The sequence below is a fragment of the Coccidioides posadasii genome, chromosome 1 (genome assembly GCF_018416015.2).
Source record: "Coccidioides posadasii str. Silveira chromosome 1, complete sequence".
NCBI classification, from domain to species: Eukaryota; Fungi; Ascomycota; class Eurotiomycetes; order Onygenales; family Onygenaceae; genus Coccidioides; species Coccidioides posadasii.
Genome location: NC_089407.1, coordinates 4,647,209 through 4,673,835, shown reverse-complemented (window position 1 = coordinate 4,673,835; position 26,627 = coordinate 4,647,209). Strand labels below are relative to the sequence as shown.

Below are 26,627 nucleotides of genomic sequence, written 5' to 3'. Positions count from 1 at the left end.
TGCTCTCTGATTGCCATGATGGCGGAGTTGATCAAGCCTTAGCTAAATATTCCCACGCCGGTTCGAGACAAAGAGACCAGACAAGGAGCGGGCAGAGATGCGGGGTTGGCATGGAAGCTTACTGGAGAGGAGTATGCTTAGCGATCTGAGGCAGCTCCGCGCAACTCAAGTGTTCCCTGATGTGCAACAACGAAAAAGCGGAAGATATAAGCCTTGAGTCGATACAATTCATAAAGGAAAACCAGACAAATACAATCCTTTTCCCTGAGCTTTCCAGATGGTGTCTTGAAGAGATGCTCCGTCGAGGTGGCGGCCCGGGTGATGGAATGTTCGCCGAGTGAAGCTCATGTGGGCGGTCACGTGGATGTCGATGAAGTCATCAACGGTTGGGCTCTCAAAATAATGCTAACTGACCCGCGCGCCGGCCAACGAATCGAAGCAGCCAGAGCAAGCTTAGGCGCGGACAGTTTGGATGAGCAATTGGAACGGCGGATTACCGCCAGCGTGGCGAATTACGGGATGCAGGCTTGTGAAATGTACTCCGTACGGCACGCAGGCACATGTATATACACCACGCTGTAAAAATAAACGGACAATAGAGGCCCCCAAAAAAAAAGAAAAAGAAAAAAAGAGAAAAAAAAAAGGAACTAAATAAATAAATAAATAAGAAATCATGTGAAGAAGAAGAAGAAGAATAAAGGAGGGATCCAGCTCCCAGCGTCGTCATTACGAACTAGGTAGGCCTTAAGGAATACATGGCACCACAAGCGCGCAGAGAAGTACAGCGTCTTCCAAACTCCCCAACTCCCACAAGTACAAATGGAGGGTATATAACTTTGTGAGCGAAAAGATGAATGTTTGATCCAGAATAGTAAAGAAAATCTCTATACGGGTTCTTCTGGAGGCTCCTTCACCGAAACCATCTCGTATTCTCCACCTCCGTCCCGATCATGCCCCCGGCTTCGCCCTCGAGAGAAGCCTGCGGCTTCTGGGTCTTCGTTGTCTGCATGTGCATCTGGAATGGTCCGAGCGGTTGCTCTTCGATTGGACGAAACGCCGCCGAAAGCGATCGGCCGAAGCTCCCGGTATTGGCATGCCCACATGCCAACGAATGTCATAAGCGCCGAACTTGCGCCTTGTAATCCCCACCATAAGAGGTTGGAAGGAATCTCGTGGGTATAGAAAGATGTGATGACGAGGTGAATAAAATGTATGGTAAGTGCGAAGTCGGGAACGAGTTTTGAGCGCGAAACTAGGAGAAGAATGAAGATGACGCTGGCGATAAACCCCGCGAGGTTAGTAGATATAGATAGCAAAACGTTCCCACCGCGGCGGTTAGGGAAAGCAGATACGCACCCGAAGAAGCTATTTAACAACCAAACAAAGCTCAACGTCCATCCTATCGTCGTATCTCCTCTTAGCGTCCGCCAACTTAGGATGAGATCGGGTGAAAATGCAGTCCCGGCCACAAGAGCCGCAAAGAGTATTAAGATTGTAGCGCAAACATAAAACGCGACCTGTAAAAGCAAGATCTTCTTAACGATGATCAGCGGCGGGAGATCTTTCAGAGCACCAGCTCTCCGAGGTTTGCGCTGACGGGGTTGCATGGAATTGGGGGGCAAAAAGAAAATCGTCTCAAGGTGCGTCAGCAGTAAAAGTGGGGGAAGGTCATATCTGTCCCAGGAAAAAGAGACAACTAGAAATGCATATGAAAAGGGCAGAAAGACATCGGCCTTTTGTTTTGTCGATCCGCGATCGGGGCTTGTTTCGAATCGAAATTCATGTCTCCCCTTTGGAACAAGCCACGATGACGACGGCCAAAATTATTGCCCCGATCGAAAAAAATTAAAGTCACGTGAGGAACACGATGGGCGGGATTCCGACTTGAACTCGATAAACTGTACGGCATTGAAACAACAATAGCCCGCAGCCCGCTTTCAAAAGAGTACCTATTCAATCGTTTTCCTCCGTTTATATCGCCCTCTGTCAAAAACGATGGGCTGGTTCTCAAGTTCCTCAGATGCGCCCCAAAAGGCCTCCGACGGCGGTAAAATTGCCCCCGATCGCTCGTCCCGAGACAAATGCTACAAAGGCCGAGACCTGTTTTTTAAATGCTTAGACCAGAACGGCATCATAGACGCTATAAAGAAGGACGGAGAAGCACGAGCGAAGTGCGCGAAAGAACTGCAGGAGTTTGAGAATGCTTGCTCGGCAACATGGGTAATTTCTTCGCCTCTTATGCGCCGCACACCGTGGAATTTTATGTCGTGTTTCATGCACTGGGTACTGATTCGGGCTGCTTTCCATCTTAGGTGAAATATTTCAAAGAGAAGCGAGTAATGGAATACCGACGGGACATGTCGATCGAACGGATAAAACAGGACGAAGCCGCCGGGAAGAAGGTCGGAAATTAGAAAAAAAAACAAAAAAATCCCAGAAGTTATTTGAATGTTCGGCATGTTACATATATCATGGAAAAGGCGCACGGGTTGAGTTGTATATTATTGTATTGTATTATTTGGGAGGTTTATCAGAACAGCTCTTCTCTCCACCTCGACACCTGGATGTGGGCAGGCATGGAATCGCCTTTCCTCAAGGATATGTAGCATGGGTCCACCACTTGTCATACCTTTCAGACCCACCACTTATTTTGTATATTATTGTCCTTCAGATAGAACTAAGTCCAACAAAGTTATTCCTATTGTTCAGTGTCCGGCCCCACTGATCGGGGTTTAATAAAAATTCAGATGCAGAAAAAAAGAGACTCCAGAAGCTTGGTTGAGTATCGCTAAATGAGTAATCATGTGTGTGAATAGCAAATGGTTAAAAAACAGTTTTCAAAGCGTCATCGTTTCCACTTCGCCAGTTGCTCATTGATGTATTGGGTCTGAGATGGGCCCGAAGGTAGCTGTCCCTTTGCGAGCAGAGCGGCCAAGTTTGTTTCCGCCTCGAGAGGAGTGTGGGCTGGGGGTTGCCCAAAGGACTGAACAGGGGCTGGATGCTGGCTTGGAGGAAGTACAGATGGCCCCGAGTTGTTGTTGCGAGTGATATTGCTCAGAAGGTTAGCGACATTGGCTGCCGGCAGAGTAGACGGCGGATATTGTTGCTGCGACGAGGCGGTAGGCTTTTGTTGTAGTGCGCTAAGAAGGGATTGGAGAGCCGGAGCGTCAAGACTTGATATGAGGTTTGCGACATTGGACTGAGGACCAAGGGAGCGATGTGGTGGGCCGGCTGCCTGGGTACCTAAGCCCTGTTGCATGGCACCCTGATTTGATGTACCAATGGGGATATTGCGTGCGTGAATGGCGACCTCCGCCGCAACTTTCGGTTCAAGCCCGGCATATTCTATAGATATCAGTATTGCATACCAAAATGAGTAGTGAAAAGTGACCTTTACCATTAAAGCGAACATTATCAGCACCGCCACCACGGTCGAATACTTGCAATGGTATTCTGCCTGAATATTGGTTGGTCTTCGATAGCTTCACTATGACTAGTACGCCTTCTAGTATCTGACGCCGGATTACTGCGGGAAGACTTATGCGAGGGCTAAGAATTAGGACGTCTGTTCGCAAGCCACGGTCCCTAAATGCTGTCTCTATTCGATACACAAATTCACTACAAGCGCAAATCCGTTAGTCTTTAATATATATGTAACAACCAAATTAACTTACTTGTCCACGTTTTCCAAAACAATTATTTGGACATCCGGTACATGACGTGGCGCCCTTCTCGGGATTGGAAGTTCTGAGTCGCTGTCATAGCTTGGACCTCTGGGAGTAGGGCTGCGGTAGCGGGCCCCTGGCCCATATGGGGACCTCGAGCGTCGACGACTCCGGTGATCGTATCTTTCGACACTCCGATCCCGAGAGCGGTACCCCTCTCGGCGAGAGCCCCGCACCGGCGACCTTGTCGGTCTGTAATTATCGCGGTGGCGATGGTCTCCGTAGTCCCTACCCTCGTTCACAGACGATTTTCTGTCGCCTGCCACTCGATCATATCGTTCACTTCCCAACCGGCCACCTCGTCCAACGTCTCGGTTCCTAGAATAATCGGGTGACCTTGATCTCCTAAGCCCGCTTGGCTTGGATGGCTCAGGGGCGTTCCTGGAGCTCCGTTGAGGTTTGGAGATTTCCAAATCTACTGTTGTCAGCAATCCTACAAAACTCCCCAGGCGCTTCAGTTTCGCGGCTTACGAATTTTCCGGCCCCTTATAACACCGCCTTGCTCTGCTTCCAGTGCGTTACGGCAGGATGTTGCATCCATAAACTGGACAAAGCCATACGCCGGCTTTATCGATATCTGAGCAAGTTTTCCATATTTATGAAACAGGTGGAAGAGATCTCGCTTGGTTACCCGTTCACTGGGAAGGTTACCTACAGGTGGTTAATTCGCCGCATTCGTGCAGATACCTCAAGTGAACATACCAACAAACAATCTTGAGCCGGGAGCAAAACGATCCCAGACACCTTCTGTAACGTATACTCGTTCGTCATGAAGGAATTCATCATACTTCTTTTGTGTCTCTGGACCCCACGGCGCCTCATCATCACGGTCCTCCCGTGTCTTTGAGGTGTGAGGTTCTGGGACTCCACTTCGAGGAGCATGAGATGCAGCCCCGTCAGCTTCCTTGGTGCTTTGAAAACTAGGAGAGTTGGGCTGATGGAACAATGCAAGTAGGGAAGGCAATCCGGTGTGAGCGGATGGCAAGGCAGAGGTATCAGAACCATTCGACTGTAAAGACGTCGATTCATGAAGATTACTTTGGGAAGGTTGGGAGACTCCATTTAACGCTGGCAGATCGTGAAAAGAGCGGATATCATCAGTGGGCGAGGAATTAGGGTGAATTTCAGGCTTTGCTTGTGGAGGCGGACGTGGTGGCAGGTTAGAAGCAGAAGATAATGAAGACTCCGTGTTTGATAAACGGGGGTTTGGATCAGCAGTAGGGCTTTTTATGGTGGCAACGGCATCACTGGTATGCGTGCCAGTGGAATTTGGCTCGCAAAGGTTATCGAGAAGAGTTTGATAATTGATCCCATTTTCAGAATCATTAAGTATGGCTTGATCACTATTTGGCCGGCTTTGATCCTCCCTCGAAAGGCCAGAATGCGTTAAGTCACTAGGCCCAGTTGAAGTGGAAGGTGGGCGGGGTTCCCTTGGGGATGACTCGAAGGGGTCCGCATGGTTCAGAGGACGATTCGCGGATGAGGGGGCACTTGCGGAAGTGTCTTGGGCAGAGGTAGCGGTCACTGTAGATGAGATTTGGCTGGCTGGAAGAAGACTTTGAAGAGCTGCAATACTGAATTCATTCTTTGCCCCTTGGGGCTCTGCTTGGTCAGAAGCAGGAAAGCTACCTGTGCCTTTGTCTGGATCGCTGGCATCCGCCACCTTGTCATTCCTCTCGCCCAATAACGAATAGATGCGGGCATATTGTTCCATCAAATGAGCGGTGTCGCCGACCTTTGCCAAATCAGATACGGCCTGCGTTGTTCTCGGTACATTTTCGTATGTCGATGTGTCGTTGAAGATTGGGTCCATCTGATTCTCGAGTACCGGGATGTTGGATGGCTCAGGAAAGTGAAGAGGGCGTGGGCTCTCCGGGGTCAATGTCTTGCCACGAAAGTGAAGCACATCATCCGGAGGCTCGGATGCCATGTCTGTAGTGCCTTTTCTGACGCGAAAGCATTCAAATTTTGTGCTTGGTATGTCGGCCAAAGCCCAGGGGCGACAGCAAGAGCTTCAAGACGGACCACGCTAAAAAGTTCTATGGGCTTTTGTCTGGCTGGAGACGGCTCAGTCTTGAAAAGAAGAACAACCCGACAGACTTCACGAAACTGCAACAACGGCAGAACGGCAGCAGGATGGCTCTCGAGAAAGTGGGTTGTCGAGGATGAAAATATTTCTGGGACGTCGGCGTGACTTGACCAGCAGGTTGGCGGGACAGACCTGTGGCCAGAAGCTCTCGGACGCAAAACCTTGCTCTCCACCCAGAACCATCAACGGCGCGACAAACTAGCAGGTAGTGCTGGGTGAAGTCTCGACTGATTGGCTGACTGGCGGGCACGGCCTGCTTACTAATCGGGGGCTGCCGCCTCTCGACGTCTTACAGTTTTGCTGCAGCCAGCACCGCATTTCATCGGCGCTGGCTGGCTTGTTTGCGAATGACCCGGAGCATGTTTGCATGGCGAGGCTGTCGGCAAATCCCACTCCTTGACCCCCCGCATTGGCTTGCGATTAGACCATTTCTGAGTCGTCGTGCCTTGCGCCAGTCGCCCCAACATGGCACCCGACAAAACGCTGAGGATCTTCAAACCGCGAGGTCCTGGCTGAGTCGGCTTTCATCCCAGACCATTCCCAGAAGTATCTGCGAGATCTCTTTCAGCAGGTCGAGTGGTCCAGGCGGTCAGAATGTGAATAAGTGCGTTACGCCATACCCGTCTTGAGCACTAGGATCATCAGCACTGACTAGGGTTCAGGGTAAACTCCAAGGTGACGCTCAGGGTGCCATTGGGCCTTCTTTTCCCTCTCGTCCCTTCGGTCCTACACCACGAAATTCGGTCGTCGCGATATCTTGCTGGGAGGACGGATAGCCTGGTTATCCAATCGGACGAAACGCGAAAGCAATCGCAGAACCTCGAACTCTGTTTCGAAAAGCTTCGTGATGTCCTTGCCGAAGCCGGCAAAGCAGCCATTCCTGGCGAGACATCGGCCGAGCAGAGGAAGAGGGTGAAAGAACTGTGGGTAACCTGTCAAGTGCCTCCGCGGTGAACTTGCTAATCCGTTGGTGTTAAAGCCAAAACAGGGCGAACGAGGCGAGAATCCGGATGAAAAAGGTGCACAGCAACAAAAAGAACAACCGTAAAGGTAAAGGGTATGATGATTGATCTCTATAGATATCAACTATTGCTATACAAAAGATAGAAAGGTGGATTCCAACTGAATCCAACATCCATGTCCGTTATTTTTGTGAACGCCGAGATGCTGTGTCATCCGTGCATCAACCAGAAACGCCTGCCCTTTTTTTTTTTTTAAAAAGCTACCGTGAAAAATGAATAAATAGTCTCACGAAAAATATGAAGTGAGCTGTCCTGGCTGTTACCCCTCCCTGCAAGAGCTGAATTTTAAGTTGATGTTCGCTCCGCATTTCTAAGGGTGGCTTCTACAACCTGACGAAGAGCTGGATCAAGACCGTCTGTTGAACTAATCGAGACCAGCCATCTGGCAACTTCTTTTGATAGTTCCTGGGCGGAGCCAGCTCCCGCAAGTTCTTTTAGCCGGCTTAGAGAGTTCCCGAAGGCACGAGGGAACTGTGGAGATGTTGGTTTGATTCCCTCGACGGGGAGTCTAACGTAGCAGATTTGAGCTCGCGGATTTGTAGGACAAGTCTCCATTAAATGCTCAACGACATGAGTGAGCACGCGCCTAAGACAAGGCATGTCTTCAAATTCGGTAAAAATGCTGAAGAAATCGTAACCGAGGCCACTGTCTTCATTGAATTGTTTCATTGCCGCGTCGAAAACGGCAATCGGGATCGCTCCGGACAAGGCAGGGGTAGAATTTAGCGTTTCAAGCGCAGCTTCATCAACTTCGTCATTCTCCAGCGTCGGATTGACATCTCCGTCATTCAACTTTGGTGCATCTGTCTCTGTATCATCACCGGACCGAATGGCCTTCGTTTGGGTTCCGCTGTCCAAACCGAGGATCTTATGTCTAGCGGCAATCCGGGCTATATAGATCATCTCCAGCTTCGCATACTGTAACCACATCGTTCTCGAGCTCTTGCAAAACCGTAGCCCTCGCTGCATGTAACCACGGGCCTGTGTCATGTCTGCATGTTCGTCGAGAGCGTACCGTGCAGCGCCGATCCACAGTGCTGCCTCTGTGGGGTGGAGGCGCAAAACATTGGTGAAGATTTGCGCTAGCTTTTTATGCGCGCGCTGTTTTCGGGCATAATCGATGTACTGCATCCACAGGCCAATATCACCGTGGAATTTCCGTGTTGCCCGGTCGAGAATGAAAAATATTCTTCTTTGCCCTGAATGCGCCGGCGCCTTGATCCCTAGGCGTTTTACTCTCTTCCGCCGAAGAGAGTCCAGGTTCATCTCGTATTCGGCATAGCGAGCAAAGTCTACAGGTGACGGACCACGCGCATTGATCTTATGTTCGAATTCGGATCGTTTCTTCGTGATCGATGCGATCTCATCCTGGAGAGGCATTTGGTAAGTAAGGTTTGCACGGCTCTGCTTGGATTCAGCATGGGGAGCTGACCTTGGAAAAGATCTTTTTGTTTTCATACTCCTTCAGCTCTGGGATCGACTGCTCGAGATAGAATCGAGCTTTGTCGCTCGCCGCCGCCATGACTGACTCTGTCACCCGCAAGTCAAGAGCTTCTCCCGCACTCTATCGCTGTTTTTTTCGGCTGGCCGTTTCGCTGCGCCCCGGAAGACCTGAAGAAACATTAGGTAAAGTTGTGCATGTGCCGGAGCGGAACAACATGGCATTCCGAACCTATATCGGGCCTAGGCTCTTTTCCCGCTGGCTTTGGCCCTTTTTCTCCCCCTTCGCGTGCTCCACGACAAGACCCCTTCCAATAATCCCGGAAGCTCACGGAGCCATTGGGGTCCAAAGGCCTTTTCAGCTCGTTTCTGCTTCTCGACGCTCTTTTCATTTTCTCCTGTATTTTATTTTAATAGAGTCTTAATATATGTCGTTCCTCCTAGCCTGAATCCGCTCCTTTACCATCTCTCTATCGCAATGGGTTCCAAATTCAGGGACGGGGACACGGTCCTCTCCGTGAGTGCTGACTATCGTCGCAACATTCCAACATCTCGATCGCGCTGACCTGTGTAGATTAATGGAAAATGGGTCTCTTGGGCACATACAGCCGTGGCCTATTCGGCCTTCGTCGGCGCCTTGATTGTCGGATTGTGTCTTCACTTCCATAAGATTGTTGAAAACGAGTACTACGGATACCCTCAGGAATGGTTTCCATCTGTCTCTGCCACCATCGGCGATCGCTACCCCGAGCGATCAGTTTTTCAGGTGTTCATTGCGATTACATCCGGTCCTCGATTTGCCCTCGTGTTCCTGTGGTATCTCCTGACCTCTCGGCCCAACTCCTCGCTCCCCAAGATTGTCGCTGGCACGGGGCTCTTCAGAACCTTGACATGCGGCGGCTGGACCTACGTTACGTCGACCGACGACCACGATTGGCACGATATCTTTATGATTTCATACCTCATAGCCACGCTCCCGTGGACGCTGGGGTGTCTCGCGCTTAGTCCAAACAACCAAAAGGCCTTGAAATATCGCAAGATGCTTGCCGGTCTCTTTTTCGGTACTCTCGTTCCTTTAGTCTATTATTTCATTCAGCATAAAGTTCACAAGGTCCCCGGCGGTAAGTATTGTCTTGAGAATCAGTGCGATCGCGGCATGGTGTTTAGGCTAATTTTGGAGCAGCATACACTAAATATGCTTTCTTCGAATGGTCGCTCATCCTGTTCGATGTTGGATTCGATGCGGTGACCGCCCTTGACTTTGAAGGTTTTGAGCTTGTAGTCAAAGATGTCAAAGGTGTAAGCAGAGGGTATGTCCAACGGCTTCCGAAATAAGACAAAAAAAATGTACTTTCGCTGCATGCGCCTTGGGTAGTGGAACTAGTTCTAAGTAAATGGGCAGATCTACCAAAACAGCCAGAGATGCCGTGCTCGAAGAACAGTATGCCATATTCCATCACACCTGATGCCAAAACCGTCACTGATCAATTTCATAGAAAGGATATTTCAGTTCGACAGTCCCTTGGCGAGGGCTTCCTATTTTCCGAGGCCATTGACGCTGCAGCGGACGTCTATAATGGGGTAGGTGACATGGAGATACCCTGGTCCATGACACTCCAAAATCTAATCTCCACTTTAGTTCGTGTTCTGGTCTATCCTTACATCCCTTGGTGTCTTGGTGTGGTGTAAGTAATTCCCTCCCCGCGGACTGAGTTCCAACGACTCTTTCTAATTGCCAATTCAGATTTCCCCTTGTGGAAGATGGGCATATCAGGTTATGAAGCCCTTGTGATGAGCACCATTTCACCATTTTTGCTGGCCATTCCTTCGTTGCGATCGTTTGCGATGAGAAGCCCCAGGGTTCTACATCTGTTAACTCTCTCTGGCCTTCTTGCATACCTTGCCCGTAATCCAGCTTATCGACTTTTCATTGTTGGATTTGCCGTGTCCATGGGTTGCCTGGCATGGAGCGCGACATGGTATTCGGAACGTACCCAACCGGCGCGTCTGGAGGCTCGAATCGTCGCCTGGACTGTTGGATTGCTTGCATCTAGTGTTGCCAAGTATGCCTTCCACACTAATAATCCAGTATGGCCCATTCTTCATCCTGGAAACGGTGGATGGAATAAAACTGCATTTGTGCTTGCTGTGCTTTCAGTATTGCGATCGACTCGGCCCAAGAATACCGTTGATTATTTTTCGTCGAACGGGAAGAAGGGGCCGTCTCTACTCGCCGCCCTGGGCCTCGGCGGCCTCTTTTTCGCCATGCACTCACTTCTGTCGGACTCTAGCACCATGATATCCTGGGTGTGGGAGGGATTCCCAATCAGAGGCCCAATTGCAGTGCCACACGGCTCTATTACTATCCTCACAATGGGACTTGGCGTAATCCTAGGCTTGTCTTATCCTCGTCTCTCTGGCAGTTGGACCGCTTTCGGCCTAGGCTCGCTCGGTGCGGCCATGTTGACCTGTTACTCCCATTGGCGAGGCTTCTACGGAGCGATTACTCTATCCACGTACCTTATGGCTGTCGCGCCGGTCCTGATTAAGTCTGCTGTCAGGCATTCTCCTGCGATGACCTTTGGTCTCGGGTTCCTTATTTACAATTTCATGGTCCTCTTCCATGTCTGGGTGGTCGCATATGCCTTTGTTCCAGGAGGCCCGCTTGTACGAGAGCATACGGATTGGGTCATGGCTACCACAATGCTTCTCATCGGAGCTGGAGTTTTCTCGGCTTCAGTTTCAAACTCGTCACCTTATAAGAACAAGAAAGCGACTTCTTCCAACAAAAAGCAACGCTCGTACTACTATTATGTTGTCGCCGTCTTGCAGATAGTTTCCATCGCTACGTCTTTTATGCGGTTTCCAACAAATGACTATACCCCTCACCATAAGGACGAGAAACTCGTTACTGCAGGAATCTGGACTGTCCATTTCTCTCTGGACAACGCTATGTGGTCGTCAGAGAAGCGCATGCGTGATCTGATTAAGGAGCTGGAACTCGATGTTGTAGGCTTGCTGGAATCGGACCTTCAAAGGATTATCATGGGCAATAGAGATACAACCCAGTATCTTGCCGAAGACCTAGGGATGTATGTTGATTACGGACCCGGTCCCAACAAACACACGTGGGGATGCGCCCTGCTATCCAAGTTCCCTATTCTTAATTCGACCCATCATCTGTTACCTTCTCCGGTCGGCGAGCTTGCGCCAGCCATCCATGCCACTTTAGATATGTATGGAGAACTTGTCGACGTCGTCGTTTTCCATTCCGGCCAAGAAGAGGACCCCGAGGACCGAAGGCTCCAAACAGAGTACTTGTCCAAGTTGATGGGAGAGTCACCGAGACCGCTGATTCTACTCAGCTATCTCGTCACCAAACCACTGGAAGGTAATTACAAAACTTATGTTAGTGAACTCAGTGGAATGAAGGATATCGATGCCAGCGATTGGGACCGGTGGTGCGAGTATATTCTCTACAAAAACATTCGCAGGGTTGGATACGCCAGAGTGAGCCGCGACTCCATTACGGATACCGAGCTACAGGTATGAAATCCCCGGCCCTTTCCCTCTTGTTTTCGTGCATTTTGGTACTAACGATGTTGTATATAGGTCGGAAAGTTTGTCGTCGGGCAGCCAGAAGGCACGAGCGAGCGAATTCCCGAAGAACAAGTCCCCGTTGGAATGCGGTTCCCTGCAATGTTCCGCGACCAAGGTGTTCGTGGGCATCGGTATCACGTTTTCGATGAGCCAAGATACTATAATTAGACGTCCTTTTGAATTTCTTTTCCTTTGCGGTTGAACCTGAAAGGAGCTGTTTTTAATTCGACTTCCGGGTTTATATTCTTCTCGAGGAGGTTTCCTTTGCATTTGAACTTTCTCACAACCAATGTACAGTACATACATCGATATCATCGCCGTTAGTGAATAGGTCTCCAGTTAATGATTTTTACGCACACCACGTTCCCATGCTATAATCGACATGCCTTGTCATGTCTTGGCATTCAACTCCAACTCCGCCCAAACATCCACTGATGACGACCGTTGCAGGCAAAAAGTAACGTGTTATGGGACCGGAGCCACTACCATCGTTCTCTGCACAGAGAATCCGCACGATTTATCACGTGCAGCCAACCAAAGTTGCTGGTTCCTTGGAAATCGCGGGCGATCTCTAACGTCATTGCTCGCCCATGCTTGGAACTGGAACTCAAGGGAGAGGTACGGGGCACGTACATGCTTTCTGTTAAATAGATGGCGATCCCCTCTCACTCGAGATCACAGCATAAGTATCGTCGCCAGGGTCGATTCTCGAGGGCATTCATCGATTGCAATATCTATTACTTGCTTTCAATTCGCTGAAGAAATCCTCTACAGGCATCTTTTTGGATATTTTACAAGTCCTTTCTAGATATACTCTAGTATAATCATGGCGGCCAAGTCACGTTTGCCTCTGTGGATAGGCTTGGGTGTCGCCGGTGCAGGTGGTTACTATCTGTACTCTGCCGGCGGAGATCCAAGGAAGGCTACGCGAAAGTTCGAAGGTGGGTGAACTCGATGAAAAGAATGCGCAAGCCACGAGCTATACGAACATCTACTTTGGATGCTAATTTGTGCACTTCGATCTTTATAGAGGATGCCTCGCGGGCGAAGCACAAAATTAGAGGCGATCTTCATAAAGATGCGGAAGATATCGGTGCCCAAGCCGGTGCACGGGTTGATGAAGGGGTAAGCACATGCGGTCCCCCGCTCTCGATCCTCAAAGAAACTCAGTTTTAACGTGTCGATTGAAATAGGTCGACAAGGCGCGAGATACTGCAAAGCGTATAGACCAACGGGCCACGGGCTATGCGAAGGAAAAAGCCAGTGAACTCGAGAAAGCTCGTCAGGATACTGCAAGAGACTTTCACGAGAAGATCGACAGTCTAGAACGGGATGTCGAGAAGAAAGCCGAAGAAGCAAAGAGCGGCGTCTCATCTTGGTTTGGTGGCGGCAAGAAATAAAATACTTGGACTGGGCCACAAGTGGATAAATGGGATGGATGTGTATAGAGACCAAATTACTGTTGAATTTCGCCTCCGGGCATGTGGTGCTACGAATTCCTCAGCGTGCTACTCTGTCACGGCTGGAGAGCCTTTGTTTGGAGGTATTGTAAAATTAACGACCTCCAATATCAACCGTTATAAAAGCAGTGAGCTGCGGATGTCGTTTGCTTTTGCATGTGGTAACTGCTTATCCTTTTTTACTTTTTCCCTTCCGCTTGCAAATTGGAACGGGTGTTATGAAATCTAGTACGGAGTTCTTTAAATATATTCAATTCTCACGGAATGTGATCAAACACTATTCGCCGTTTTTGCTTTTTTGCCTTGAGTGATTCTTGCTGCTGCCGGTTTGTCCTGCTGCTCGAGTGACGTCACCGTCATTACCACTCTGACTAATTTTTTGTGGCAGTTAAAGGAAGTTCCTGCCACATGTGGCTTGACCGTCTGAAGCAGCGTTGATTGGCCAGATCGAACGGCACTCGCACGCGTGACGCGAACCCGCCGCGCGTCAGAAATTCAATTAACGCGAGTCGCCGCGCCTGAACACAGCGAAGCTCGAAAGGCACATCCGATGCATTGCAATGTCCCTTTTCTCACACTCAATCGGTTATCACTTCCATATATAACAAGAGTATATTTTATCACAAGCCGGCTTACAGGAGAAGGAGGCGACCATGTCCTCGAGAACTTTGCGCAGTCGCGCCGCGAAACCGGCGCAATCTCTCCTTCCGCCAGCAAAGACGACGCAGGCAGGAATCAAGGGATTTACGCGGACAGCAAAAGCCGGCGTTGGGGCAGCGGCGGTTGCGGGCAAAGTTGGCAGCTCTTCTTTGAAACGGAAGCTGCAGGATGCGGATATCGAAGAAATTACGACGACCAAGGCGCCCGTTAAAGAACGGAAGACTTCGAAACCCGGAAAGACCGTCTCGAAGCTTTTATATAAACCTAGCGCTTCCGCCAGCGTTCCCAAAGAGGAGGCAGAGTCGATTGAACTCCATCTTGATCATGACGCTCCGGCTAGCAAAACCGATGAACCTGTCCGTGAAACAACACAGGCAAGCCCTCATACCGAACACGAACAGCAATCCGAATATTACCAACCCCCCCGGTCATATAATGAACTTACCAACCTATACTCTTCCTTCCTCAAAGCATTATCGCTACATCTTGCACACAATGGAGTTACGGCAGCAGCAGATCTTAGAGAATTTCTGCCCAATATGGAACGGGTGTGGAAGAGACGAAGAGTTGTCACGGAAGATATTCAAAGGCTATTGTATGTGGAAAATAGTGGAACCAACAAAAGCGCCAGTTTTAGACTCATTGATTACGGATCGAGAATCCTGCTTGAAAGGATACGGGCGGATGATGCTACGATTCCGGGGCATGCTTTGGATGAGGATGAGCTAAATGCGAACTTTGGAAGAAGCTTGACACGCATCTTGTCCGAAAAAAGAAGTGCAGTATCTGATTTTGACTGCATGCGAGACCTCCCCCTGGCGCCGATTTACAAGATCCCAAAGACCTTCCTTTCGATCAAAAAACAAAAAGCGTCCAATATACGGCGTGAAATAGTCGGCCTAAAGACACCAGATACAGTGGCTAATGTCAAGGAGACGACTCCCGTTCGTAAATCGTGTACAACTGAGCGGCGGAACGGCCTCTTAGAAAGAATTAGACAAAAGGCACTGCGGCAGTCTACGTTGGCCCCGCCAATATCCAAAGAGACTGTTATGCGAAGGGCGGCTGCTGCCCGCATCCCAGATATTGTCGGCGTGCTCCTTCTACTGGCACCCTCTGCATCTACGGGCTTGGATATGTCTCCTTCGCATGCAAAAAAAGCCTACAAGTTGGATACGATCGTTCAAAATATTCAAGACTCGATGCATAATCCCGTTTCCAAAGACGAGGTCTCAACGGGTTTGGATATCCTGTCCCGTCCGGAAATTTCAGGGGACTGGGTCACAATCATGTCTGTCAACTCGATAAAATCGGTGATTTTGAGACCGTCAAGGAATGTATCTCCGCAGGAAATAAAGGATAAGGTCAAAAAATTAAAGCTGTGAAATCTAGGCACAGCGTTGTCTATAAATCTTTCTTTTTCCCAAGCATAGCAGTATGCTTTTGGTCGGATGGCTTTCTACTTCGAATGATTTGCATAAGCGAAGGCGTCTTGGATATAGTTAACTGCTTTGGCTCGAGATAGATTAGTTATATTGTCGGATATCAGCATGCGAGCATAGCTGTTACGATCGCTATAGAACAATAAACAAGCGTTGCATTTTAACATGCCTCAACCAACTACATGCTGAGCCGAAAAAAAAAAGAAAAAGAAGATTTCCATTGGTTCTCTCCCGCGTGCAAATATCCCTTTTTTGTCCCAGCTCAACACCAATTCACGTGACCACTTTACGCGTCGAGGTCGCGTCTATCAGCTTCCTTCAAATCAAGATCGGGCGACGGCTTGACGGACGCAACATCGAGACCAGGGTTCACTGAGGAGGGAAAAATGTCGTCCAGGCCGGAGCTTAAGGTCAGTCATATGTTAGTATATTCTTAAAGTCTATCATCTCACGCCTGTCTAGGTCGACGACGAAGTCGGTTTCATTCGATTCTTCCACTCGCTACCATCAAAGGATGACTCTACAACCGTTCGAGTTTTCGACCGCGGCGACTGGTATACAGCTCATGGCACTGATGCGGAGTATATCGCTCGCACGGTCTACAAGACCACTTCTGTCCTCCGGACGCTCGGGCGGAGCGATACAAGCGGATTGCCCTCCGTCACGATGACGGTGACAGTGTTCCGGAATTTTCTTCGAGAAGCTCTCTTCCGTTTAAGTAAGAGGATAGAGATATGGTCGTCTCAAGGTGGAATGGGTAAGGGAGTTTGGAAACTGGTCAAGCAAGCAAGCCCTGGGAATTTGCAGGATGTCGAAGATGAGCTGGGTTCTGGTGGTGGGATGATGGATACAGCACCGATCATCCTTGCCGTTAAGATCTCTGCGAGAGCGTCTGAGACTAGGCATGTTGGCGTTTGCTTTGCAGATGCGAGTGTTCGGGAGTTGGGTGTCAGCGAGTTTGATGACAATGATCTATATTCAAATTTTGAGTCTTTGGTCATTCAGCTCGGGGTTAAAGAGTGTTTGGTCACTACGGATGGGCAGAAAAAGGACGTTGAGCTCGCGAAGATAAGATCAATTGCGGATAGCTGCGGGATCGCGATTTCGAGCAGGCCGGCTTCTGATTTCCACACGAGAGATATTGATCAAGATTTGTCGAGGCTACTGAAAGGTGAACGTACCGCCGGAACTTTACCACAAACTGATCTCAAGCTGGCTATGGGCGCCGCGGCTGCCTTGATTAAATATCTTGGTGCTATGTCGGATCCGTCTAACTTTGGCCAGTATCAACTTTATCAACATGATCTCTCCCAGTATATGAAGCTGGACTCCGCTGCACTGAGAGCGCTGAATTTAATGCCAGGCCCGCGTGATGGTGTGAAAAGTATGAGTTTGTATGGGCTTTTGAATCATTGCAAAACCCCTGTGGGCGGGCGGCTACTTGCCCAGTGGCTGAAGCAGCCTTTGATGAACCATGAAGATATTGAAAAAAGGCAGCAACTCGTCGAAGCGTTTGTCTCAGACACTGAACTAAGGCAAACAATGCAGGAAGACCACCTCAGATCCATCCCTGATCTCTACAGATTGGCGAAGAAGTTTCAACGAAACGCTGCAACCCTTGAAGATGTTGTCAGGATTTACCAAGTTGTCATACGGCTGCCAGGATTTATTAACACCCTTGAGGCTGTCATGGATGAGCAGTATCAAGAGCCGTTGGAAGAAGAGTATACTTCGAAAATCCGCAATCTTTCAAACAGCTTTGGCAAATTGGCGGAAATGGTGGAGACAACAGTCGACTTGGAAGCTCTAGATCATCATGAGTTTATTATTAAACCCGAGTTCGATGAGAGTCTGCGGATAATCAGGAAAAAGTTAGACAAACTGAGGTACGATATGGACGCTGAGCATAGACGTGTGGGCCGTGATTTGAATCAAGATACCGAGAAGAAACTGTTCCTCGAGGACCATCGGGTTCATGGATGGTGTTTTCGATTAACCCGAAACGTATGTCAAGGATCTACTTGTTTCCGTTTAATCGATAGCTAACTCTGTAACAGGAAGCGGGCTGTATACGCAACAAGCGGGAGTACCAGGAGTGCTCAACCCAGAAGAACGGCGTCTACTTCACAACATCTACAATGCAATCTCTTCGGCGAGAACATGACCAGTTATCTCAAAATTATAACCGGACGCAAACCGGTTTGGTTAACGAAGTTGTCAACGTCGCAGCATCGTATTGCCCTTTGCTTGAACAGCTTGCAGGCGTGCTGGCACATCTCGACGTCATCGTCAGCTTCGCTCATGTTTCAGTCCACGCTCCTACTCCGTACGTTCGACCAAAAGTCCATCCTCGTGGGACCGGCAATACTATCCTTAAAGAAGCCCGTCATCCGTGCATGGAAATGCAAGATGATATCTCTTTTATCACTAATGATGTTTCCCTCGTTCGTAACGAATCCTCCTTTCTTATAATCACCGGTCCTAATATGGGCGGTAAGTCCACCTATATCAGGCAGATTGGTGTGGTTGCGCTCATGGCCCAAACTGGCTGCTTTGTGCCGTGCTCTGAAGCGGAGCTCACGATATTTGACTGTATCCTGGCTCGTGTTGGAGCAAGTGATTCCCAGCTCAAGGGCGTCTCAACGTTTATGGCCGAAATGCTCGAGACCGCAAATATTCTGAAAACAGCAACATCGGAATCGTTGATAATAATTGACGAGCTCGGTCGTGGGACAAGTACATATGACGGATTTGGGCTTGCTTGGGCAATATCCGAGCACATAATTACTGAGATTCGATGTTTCGGCCTCTTCGCAACCCACTTCCATGAATTGACGGCCCTTGAGGAACGATATCCCAACTCGGTCAAGAACCTTCACGTCGTTGCATTCATCGGGGACAATGTAAGCGACAAGCAGAATAATACAGCGAGCAAGAAGAAACGAGAAGTTACCCTGTTATACCGAGTAGAGCCAGGGGTCTGCGATCAGTCGTTTGGGATCCACGTGGCCGAATTGGTTCGCTTCCCGGAGAAAGTCGTCAATATGGCGCGTCAGAAAGCTGAAGAGTTGGAAGACTTCACGACAGCAGCTGAAAAGGGTGAGAATTCCATGGATATCGACAAGTATTCCGCCGAGGAGGTGGCAGAAGGAAGTTCTCTGCTCAAGGCCATGCTTGTCAAATGGAAAGCCCAGCTGGAAGCTCCTGGCAATGAGAATATGACGGTGGAAGAGAAGAGACAATTAATGAGGGATCTAGTTGAGGCGGATGGCAGACTAAAGGCCAATAAAGTCTTTCAAGGGATCAATGCTTTGTGAGAGCGCAGAGGGAAATGCTGTGCGTTGTTCCAGATGACCTGGAGATCTAGTCGGAGGAGTATGGAGTTCGTTGGTCTGGGTGGCTGTAATAGTTATATGTGCTTGAAGATACCATGGCCAGTGCCTTTAATCGACGCCAAATCCATAGTAAATTTCCTACAAGCGACTACTAACTGGTTATCCTCTGCTTCAACCAGACGTAGCCCAAAGCATCGACGAAGATCCTGTAGGGGTTGCCGGCGGCCTCTCATTGGCCGATCCCTTGCCTCCCAAGAAGCTCGCCAGCCGCTCCTTTAGCGAAAGTCACCCTTGTTGTCTTCGGCCGGCAGCTTCAAACCGCAAACTGCTTTGAGCGGCATTGCCGTGTGAATATTTCCACTGTCTTGGCCTAAAAACAATTTCTCCGAGCATGCGCACCGTCGTCCCTGATTCATGCACCCTTTCTCGGTCTTCGCGTTCAGCATCTTCGTAGCTGGTTACATCACCGCGAGGTGGGATCTTGTCACCAGGCTTTACGAATTGGCAATATTTGCCTGGGATCACGGTGTTGTGGTATGTCTCTTCCGGTCTTGATGTTTGGTTTCTGCCCTGTAGCTAAATAGGATTTTGAGCACTAGACCCGCGCAGCGAAAGGCTTCGTCGTCCTCTCCGTATTCTACTTCCTACTCCTGATCCCCATCAACGCAATTGTCACGCAGGAGATAAATTGGGTAGTTATAGTCCTGTCAATGCGAGAGTACTGGCTTTTTTTCTTACCACTGCACTAGCACCCTCGATCTGTGAGCCACGGAATATCCGCTAGAGAACAGTTGCGACGGCGAGGCTCGTTTTAAGCGAAGGGAATAATGACAGCATGGTTATGAATGATGGTTTGCTGCGCGTGTTCTGGCCGTACGAATTTGCCAAATCCACTGCTCCCGGTGTAATTGTGGGCTGGAGAAACTCCGAGTTTGACCTCTTCGTGGTCTCCGTGTTAGAACATGTCGAGGTACGTTGGCTGGTTCACCTGCGAGGCGAAAAAGTTGTCTAAGCGACCACCCCGGTACACTAGGCACGGAATGTCGACAATGCGCTGCGGACAGGTATACTGTATCGCAGCAGCCCGCATCCAATTTCACGGCTGTTGCATATCTGTGGGAAATCCGCGATGCACGTCCTAGGCTCTACGAATGCGGCAGAAATCCCCACGGCGTTCACTCCGTCCCATCTTTACGCCGTGACGAATCATTCGTCGAAATTACCTCGTATATACTGCCCACCAGAGACGAAGCTCGCGATCCAGGTTATCATGTTCCACCGTCCTCATCCCACGCGCATGCAGTACATGTCTCCCTTTCCGATGTCTCTTGTGCTAGGCGATAAACGTGCGACCGTCGACACGGCCAGTGGTGCTTTAGGCGACGTTGATGCAGCTGAAGAAGCGGCCAAAGTTCAATCCGCGAAACTCATCAATAAGCTACGTTTGCACACCGTGGTCAAACACTTCCCTACGCCGAAGGAACAGTCTCTCCCAGTAATTATCAACCAAATAAACTGTGCCTTCGAGGTGGACAGGTTGCTTCAGAAGAATATCGGACTGATTGGAACTCGTCCCAAGCGAAGTTTAAGTGTTGGAGAACGAGTGGTAGAGTCAGCAACGACTGCCTGGGATCTATTTGTTATGGGGCTATCTTATGTATTCACAGTGTGGATTTACCCGATCATCAAGCAAGGGCTTATTACAGGGATTATAGTGCATCGTGTTATCGCCGAGGTCGTATTAACAGTCCTAGAGTGGCGCGCTCGACCAGACGCAGCCGCTTTGAAGGACATCTCCGCTACCGCCCAGCAAATAGACATTCGGCTGCAGCAGTTTTGCTATTGGCCAATACAATACTTGACCTTGCGCAAGCGGAAAAACGATTGGGAAAGCGTTACGCATAGCCATCCTGATTATATCAGGTTCTACAACAGCCTGTGGCTGGTCGCAAATGATGTGATCATTGGGATTGCACTCGGCTCATACCTCATTGATAACGCCGACTGGGTTGCGTCGCAGATGAATTCTATTCTCAACGGGTCGACTGTGGAAGGTCTCCAGCAAACAATCTCCTGGCTGATGGACTGGCCGGCGGGCTTGAAGCTCAACAATGAACTGGCGGCGTTTCTGGGGGATTTGTTTCTATGGGTCATAGAGCATTGGGCCAGTAAGTCACTCATCGGTTCTTCCTCCGCCGTACTGTAGCTCATCCATTATTTGTTATAGGCGCACTCGTCAGTTTGCGCCCATTTCTTCGTCATGTCGTCTACATGATCGGTTGTTCCGGCTTTGCCGGAGCAAGCATGGCCCTCGCGATGTTTTCCGATCTCCTATCGCTCTTCACTATCCACATCTACTCTTTCTACACGGCCTCTGCGCGCATATTTCATTGGCAGTTGACAATTATAATATCCCTCTTCCACCTCTTCCGCGGCCGAAAAAGAAATGTGCTACGTAACCGAATAGATTCATGCGACTACGAACTCGATCAATTACTTCTCGGGACGATTCTGTTCACACTGCTGTTTTTCTTACTGCCTACTATACTTGTATTCTATATTACTTTTGCTTCTGCCCGTATGGCTATAATATCGCTCAAGGCGACGCTGGATACGTGCCTTGCTATGTTGAATCATTTCCCCCTATTTGCCCTGATGCTACGGCTTAAGGATCCTAGGAGATTGCCTGGTGAGTGGATTTCTTTAGATTTCTCTCAGCTCATGGCCTTTTTCTAACACACCACAAAATAGGAGGTATCAAATTCGAGCTTCGCAAGCAAAGTACACCTAATTCAGATGACATTTTCCGCTGCGCGCCAACTTCGTACATTAATCTCCAGGTAGGTATCCCTTAGCTATCTCGCGTCAATCAAATGCCATTTCCTTCAACTGATATAAAAACCAACTAACACCGCCACACCATAAACAGTCCGTTCCTCTTTCTCTCCGTTCCATGTTCGAGCAGTACTTCCAACTTGGCCACCGTCTCCGTAAGCATTATTTGTCTCCGCGTGTTATCCTCTGCCTGGTAACCGGTCGATTCGTGCCGCCAATTCACCGCCGAAACATGTATAGTTTGCAGTATAGCATGCTGCCCGCTCGGCGAGTTGGCATTAGCGAGATATGGTCAAGGTTGATGGAAAGGAGCCATACGGCGCGAACGGGTGCAGGTAGAAGGATGCCTGGAGTTGTAGGCGCGGGAGGCGGGTTATCTCGAGTTTCGAACGGGTTTGTGAATTTGGAGAGGAGGAGGAATAGAGGATAAACAGATCTTAAGATCTTTTTAAATAGTTACGCCAAAATCGGCGCCAATGGTGTTTACAAAGAAAAAAAAAATAAAAATATGTTAATCAGCATGTAGTCGTTCCAGTTATCGAGAGGATTGCAGGTCCTATGTATTTGTCACGGTACGCTCTGCCTTTAAACTCCGATCTCCAAGTGATATTAAGGTATAATGTCTGGCTGGGGAAATTTGCTGGGTTTTGATTGACATAAATGTTTGCCCTTGTATTTGAGACGCCTGATGGCGATGTTGATATTTTTTCATAATCCTCCCAGAAAGAAGTGATCGATTTCGCCGTTGTTATAATATGGTAGGAGTTTTGAAACCAGTAACATTATGAAGTTATGCTGGGTATCGCTGCAGAGAACCATGGGAATCCCCAAGAGCTCTCAACGCGCGATTCCTAGTGATAGAGCGGCTATGCGGCATAGACATCCCACCCATTGGAACGTCTCTTGGTGATCTTGGCGATTGTGGTCCTTCCAGTAGACCCCGGGGGCTGTTTGCAGTAGGCGGGCTCCTAGCAATATCCTGGATTGAGCGTTGAGAGCTAGACGACTGGGGGAGAGCCAATGGCTGTAGAAGACCATACCTTCCAATAGTAACGCCTCACCGGCGCAGGGCATCTCTTGAAGGGAGTTCGCAAATGCGGTCGACTTCTTTGTCAGCTGTAGTGTAATCGCCTGGCAATGTAGCTAGGCTTCGGTGATGTCCAGCTCCTGTAGCTTCCAGTCTTCGGAGTACTGCACTATTAATGTTATTGGCGAACTTATCCCAATCCTTGTAGATGTTTAAGGTATGGCGAAGCTTTTGGGCGGCCCAGAGGCTCTCCACTTTTGGCCAAATGGCGTCGATCCTGTCAATGCCCCATGTAGCAACAAGCCTATCCTTGATCTTCTGCATGTCAATGCGGCGTCGTTCAACATCCAGGGTAACTTTTCGGGCATCGTGAAAGTCGGCTTCGAAGTTAGCGTATGTAACATGTTGCCAATCTCTGGATTTTTCGACATATTGATAGAAGTGGGCCACTAAGTCAGTAACCACATCAGTGACCCTCATAAGGGCATTCATTAGCTCCACCTGTAGGCCATAACGACGGGGCGGAGCTTGGCTGTCGATACACTCCATAGCTGCGGTCAAGCTATTGAAGAAGTGGCCATCTAAATTGACCCCACTGTCTCTGGTAATAACCAGACCTTGGTTTTCGGGGGCTGTCGTCAAAGGAGGCAAGTTGCTTCGTCCAGCCATGTTGTCAAAGGATATTGGTGATCCACAAAGATATTGAGAGTATCATAAGAGAACACACGAAGATATAGCAACAAAGCTTCAATATTCGCTAGCTAATTCCTTACTGCGCATCTTTGACCCATGCCCGCGGAGATGCACTCTGCGAAGACTATGTTGCCATAGCCTTGCTGAGCTCTCTTGCAGGCAGAGCACTCCTGTCCTGGTGGTGGCTGGGCCCCAGCTCTAGTCACGAGGATCCCCTCGCGGAGCTGGGCGCGAACAGCCAACTGGTTTGGATTGTCCAAACCAGCAATGAGCACGGGCCTTTGGATAGGCCCGCGACACCATGCCCTTTCGCGGGCGGACAAAGCTTGTGCCCCCGTATGGGGTGGAACGCCTGGGAGGGCCACCGGGTTGGCCCGCGAAGTCCCAGCGAAGAAGGCGGCTGGGGGTAACAGGGTGAAGGTGGTCTGGGACCACCATTGTTGATCTCGCGGGGGGGCCGCTAGGCGATCCCAAGCACCCCGCGGGACTACAGCACCCACAAATCCTGCCGGGGCAGGGGGAACGGCAACAACAACCTAGAGAAGGTTAGCCGCGAACTGAAATGTGATAGAGGATACTCACATTACCGGCCGGGGCTGGAGGAACAACAACCGCGGGGGGTGAAGGCATGACAGGACCCTAACCCCACCAGCACACAAGCCAATGTCAGCTCGCGGAAGGCATTTACAGCTTTGGGGGAGGAGCAGCAACGCCCTAGAACTGTCAGTCGCGAGCACATCTCAACTTCTCAAGACTACTCACCGAAGGCCCAAACATCTCAACCGCGAAGGTTGGGGGGAGTTGGGGTCCTCCCTAGGGAGGAGAGCGGGGAGGAGTCGCGAGAAGGTGGGGAGGGGGAACGCGAGCCGGCACGGGCAACTAGCAAGCATCAGCCTCATCCGCGAACGCCCTTTTCATCTGATAAAGGCTTCGCGGCCCTCCTCAGTCATGAAGGCATTGGCGTCTCTCCTCATCTCTCTTCGCGCGTGCCTGCTTAACCTTGCTCCTTCGCGAGCATCACCCTCAGTTGGTTTGCAGTCTCGCGACCCTCCGTGTCATCTAGACCAGCCTCCTTGGCATAATCAGGTCTCCGCGAGGGTCCATCTGCCGGGTTCGTTAAACCATAAACGTGACAGAGAAATATCAACACGTCGCCCGGATTTCGAAGAATCCTCCAGTATTCCCGACACCGAACATCTTCGACAATGACAAAATCCCCATAGAAATATGAGGCTGCATCCGTCGTCAAGGGCGAAAAAAGTCGCTGCAGTTAAGGCAACCGAGGCTCCAGGGTTCCGGTGTATTATGATTGTCTGTGCCGTTGCGGCTCATATCAATCCGATGGATGATGAGAATTGTCTTCGCTCCCGAAACGCGATATAAGTGCGTCCTCATCTGTTTTTTCTTGTTGTTCTGACATGGGAAACTGTAAACGCCACCACGTCACAAAACCAGGAAACTAACGACGATAGGGTGTACCACGAGGACGCCCCAAGCGCGGCCGCGAGGGAGGCGAGCCAGCCAAAGTTGAATGACGCTCAGGGGCCGCAGGAACATGCGGCACGACCACAGAAGGCACCATGACAGATGGCGCAGCAGCAGACATAGACGAAACACCTGGGGCAACATCAGAAAAACAACAAAGGGCACAGAGCTCTCGCACGACATCACGGAAACCGGAGGTAACAGCATCAGTTAAATTATCGATAGAAGACGTAACATTGGCCTACGCAGAAGTTAGTCTGAGAACAAGTAAAGACAATGAAGCAGACCTACGAAACCAGTTTCTGCGGTGCCTTGAAGATCTTTCATCTCACTCGTCAGACGAGTGGTAAGATGGCTGATCGAAGCGTGAATGTTTCCAATTTTGTTTTGAACCCGAGACAAAACGGCACGAACTGGGGTCGGCGGATGAAGGAATTTGGATGGACCATCCTTAATGGATTCGGTTTCGGACACAAGGTCCACGGTCTTGGCTTCACGACGTGAGGTAGGACGACGACGTTTTGAAGAAGGTCCTTCGAGGACAGAAGTGGCTTGACGACGACGAAGTTTCGCAGCTCCGGAATCGAGACCACGAAACTCTTGTACAAGGATACTCATACACTTCATGTTATAAGGACGACGCGGATCAGCAGCGTCGAAAGTATGATATTCCTCACGAAGACGTAGAAGCCTACGGACGACATCAATGGCGGACTCTGGGACCTATAGCCATGTATTCATTTGCCTTGGAGGGGGTGTCTGCTTCATTATAGGGTCTGTCGTAGAGAGTTTATTACAATCACCTGGTTCTTCAGCGGTCAAGGTTAGAGATCCTTGGATCATGCTGACTCCTCTTCCAGTAGTAATGGCATCGGGAATATTAACATCTATATGGCGAAATCCCGTCTCGTCTCCTGGTTTGGCGTACTTGGCGTAGGTAGGGGTAAGAGATCAATTTCCAGGCATGGTCTGGCCTTGTGAGTACGTGCCACGAAATCTTTCTGTACAATCCTCATCGATGGCTGCGACTGTGAGCTGGCGATGTAGTCCCCGATGAACCGGACTCTGACATGGATCCTTAGATTAATTGATATGTGGAGGGATAAGACTCGTCCGGCGCTATGGTCGTTTGGTACATTGCAGGAACCATAGGGTGGGAAGACCACGAAGAGTGCGTGGTATCGTGCCAGAATGCCGGATCTGGAATCTGCTGGTGTACCGCGAAAGGGGTCTGAGTGGCCTCCATGGCAGACTGCACATGGGGATCAAACATCGCGGAAGATGACACCCGTTGGTGAAGATCGGCTGTAGCTGGTGAAGCAAGATGTGGAGGAGAAGGAGGAGGAGCAAGCAGCTGGTTGGCTGCTGCTGACTCTGTCGAGACTCCAGGAGAGCGAGTTTGCAGGGATTGCTCTCCCTAGTGGGCCCGTCTGTTTCCAACGAAACCCTGAACGGGTTTCTCTTGAGCTGCCTCGCCCACCGATTCCTAGCATCCCCAGGGATAGCCGTGGCATCGAATTCCCTATTGTACACGGATATGATTTCTTGCTGGGACATCCGCGTCAACAGTTTCAGTGTGAACAGGAACAGGTCATTTCGTGTTGGCAAGGCTTTACCCTTTGCAAGGCCCATCTTGAGTTGCCTTGAGTGGAGGAGTGAGGTTGAATTGGTAGGGTTGTTTAGCTTTCTTTGAAAGAAGGCGGTAGATGATAGTAAATTGATGAAAGCCAGAGCAAGATGGAGAAATGGTGATGGTATAAGATGAAGGTGATAGTGAAGGTGAAGATGAGGAGAGGAGAGAAATGAGCAGATCG

The 26,627-nt window shown here is 49.7% G+C and overlaps 11 protein-coding genes across 12 annotated transcripts; 7 read left to right on the top strand and 4 right to left on the bottom strand.

Moving 5' to 3' along the window:
- Positions 1-665: 665 nt before the first annotated feature.
- Positions 666-1,767, bottom strand: D8B26_001305 (uncharacterized protein). Its single transcript, XM_003065322.2, has 2 exons — positions 1,357-1,767; positions 666-1,275 (listed from the first exon to the last, which is right to left on the bottom strand). Exons 1-2 carry the CDS (start codon positions 1,605-1,607, stop codon positions 885-887), a joined length of 642 nt encoding a protein of 213 aa, XP_003065368.1. The 5' UTR covers positions 1,608-1,767; the 3' UTR covers positions 666-884.
- Positions 1,768-1,907: 140 nt separating this feature from the next.
- D8B26_001304 (uncharacterized protein) lies at positions 1,908-2,720 on the top strand. The gene is made up of 2 exons (XM_003065321.2): positions 1,908-2,220; positions 2,313-2,720. Exons 1-2 carry the CDS (start codon positions 1,996-1,998, stop codon positions 2,412-2,414), a joined length of 327 nt encoding a protein of 108 aa, XP_003065367.1. The 5' UTR covers positions 1,908-1,995; the 3' UTR covers positions 2,415-2,720.
- A 125-nt stretch (positions 2,721-2,845) lies between these two features.
- On the bottom strand, positions 2,846-5,713 carry D8B26_001303 (uncharacterized protein; the record flags this gene model as incomplete). Its single annotated transcript, XM_003065320.2, has 5 exons — positions 4,428-5,713; positions 4,197-4,376; positions 3,675-4,140; positions 3,398-3,618; positions 2,846-3,345 (listed from the first exon to the last, which is right to left on the bottom strand). Exons 1-5 carry the CDS (start codon positions 5,653-5,655, stop codon positions 2,846-2,848), a joined length of 2,595 nt encoding a protein of 864 aa, XP_003065366.1. The 5' UTR covers positions 5,656-5,713.
- Positions 5,714-6,134: 421 nt separating this feature from the next.
- D8B26_001302 (uncharacterized protein) lies at positions 6,135-7,817 on the top strand. Its single transcript, XM_066123503.1, has 3 exons — positions 6,135-6,418; positions 6,477-6,737; positions 6,803-7,817. Exons 1-3 carry the CDS (start codon positions 6,162-6,164, stop codon positions 6,882-6,884), a joined length of 600 nt encoding a protein of 199 aa, XP_065979577.1. The 5' UTR covers positions 6,135-6,161; the 3' UTR covers positions 6,885-7,817.
- Positions 7,122-8,432, bottom strand: UTP6 (U3 snoRNP protein; the record flags this gene model as incomplete). Its single annotated transcript, XM_003065318.2, has 2 exons — positions 8,269-8,432; positions 7,122-8,204 (listed from the first exon to the last, which is right to left on the bottom strand). The coding sequence occupies exons 1-2, from the start codon at positions 8,356-8,358 to the stop codon at positions 7,122-7,124; spliced, it is 1,173 nt and encodes a 390-aa protein (XP_003065364.2). The 5' UTR covers positions 8,359-8,432.
- Positions 8,433-8,592: 160 nt separating this feature from the next.
- D8B26_001300 (uncharacterized protein) lies at positions 8,593-12,233 on the top strand. 2 transcript variants are annotated; one of them, XM_003065317.2, is made up of 8 exons: positions 8,593-8,793; positions 8,851-9,397; positions 9,460-9,586; positions 9,679-9,717; positions 9,773-9,857; positions 9,916-9,961; positions 10,021-11,822; positions 11,889-12,233. In XM_003065317.2, exons 1-8 carry the CDS (start codon positions 8,755-8,757, stop codon positions 12,042-12,044), a joined length of 2,841 nt encoding a protein of 946 aa, XP_003065363.2. In that variant the 5' UTR covers positions 8,593-8,754; the 3' UTR covers positions 12,045-12,233. The 2 variants fall into 2 exon arrangements, with proteins under 2 accessions (XP_003065363.2, XP_065979576.1); XM_066123502.1 differs by having other exon boundaries at positions 9,460-9,717.
- A 265-nt stretch (positions 12,234-12,498) lies between these two features.
- On the top strand, positions 12,499-13,602 carry D8B26_001299 (uncharacterized protein). The gene is made up of 3 exons (XM_003065316.2): positions 12,499-12,817; positions 12,907-13,001; positions 13,070-13,602. The coding sequence occupies exons 1-3, from the start codon at positions 12,703-12,705 to the stop codon at positions 13,274-13,276; spliced, it is 417 nt and encodes a 138-aa protein (XP_003065362.1). The 5' UTR covers positions 12,499-12,702; the 3' UTR covers positions 13,277-13,602.
- Positions 13,603-13,962: 360 nt separating this feature from the next.
- Positions 13,963-15,381, top strand: D8B26_001298 (uncharacterized protein; the record flags this gene model as incomplete). Its single annotated transcript, XM_003065315.2, has 1 exon — positions 13,963-15,381. Exon 1 carries the CDS (start codon positions 13,990-13,992, stop codon positions 15,379-15,381), a length of 1,392 nt encoding a protein of 463 aa, XP_003065361.2. The 5' UTR covers positions 13,963-13,989.
- Positions 15,382-15,769: 388 nt separating this feature from the next.
- On the top strand, positions 15,770-18,901 carry MSH2 (MutS-like protein). The gene is made up of 3 exons (XM_003065314.2): positions 15,770-15,848; positions 15,901-17,442; positions 17,496-18,901. Exons 1-3 carry the CDS (start codon positions 15,825-15,827, stop codon positions 18,753-18,755), a joined length of 2,826 nt encoding a protein of 941 aa, XP_003065360.1. The 5' UTR covers positions 15,770-15,824; the 3' UTR covers positions 18,756-18,901.
- Positions 18,902-19,187: 286 nt separating this feature from the next.
- On the top strand, positions 19,188-22,092 carry GPI1 (phosphatidylinositol N-acetylglucosaminyltransferase subunit gpi1; the record flags this gene model as incomplete). Its single annotated transcript, XM_066123501.1, has 7 exons — positions 19,188-19,307; positions 19,373-19,465; positions 19,558-19,743; positions 19,807-20,941; positions 21,001-21,462; positions 21,525-21,613; positions 21,703-22,092. 7 exons carry the CDS (start codon positions 19,188-19,190, stop codon positions 22,036-22,038), a joined length of 2,421 nt encoding a protein of 806 aa, XP_065979575.1. The 3' UTR covers positions 22,039-22,092.
- A 3,639-nt stretch (positions 22,093-25,731) lies between these two features.
- Positions 25,732-26,445, bottom strand: D8B26_001295 (uncharacterized protein; the record flags this gene model as incomplete). The annotated part of the gene is made up of 2 exons (XM_066123500.1): positions 25,732-26,230; positions 26,290-26,445. 2 exons carry the CDS (start codon positions 26,443-26,445, stop codon positions 25,892-25,894), a joined length of 495 nt encoding a protein of 164 aa, XP_065979574.1. The 3' UTR covers positions 25,732-25,891.
- Positions 26,446-26,627: the final 182 nt, after the last annotated feature.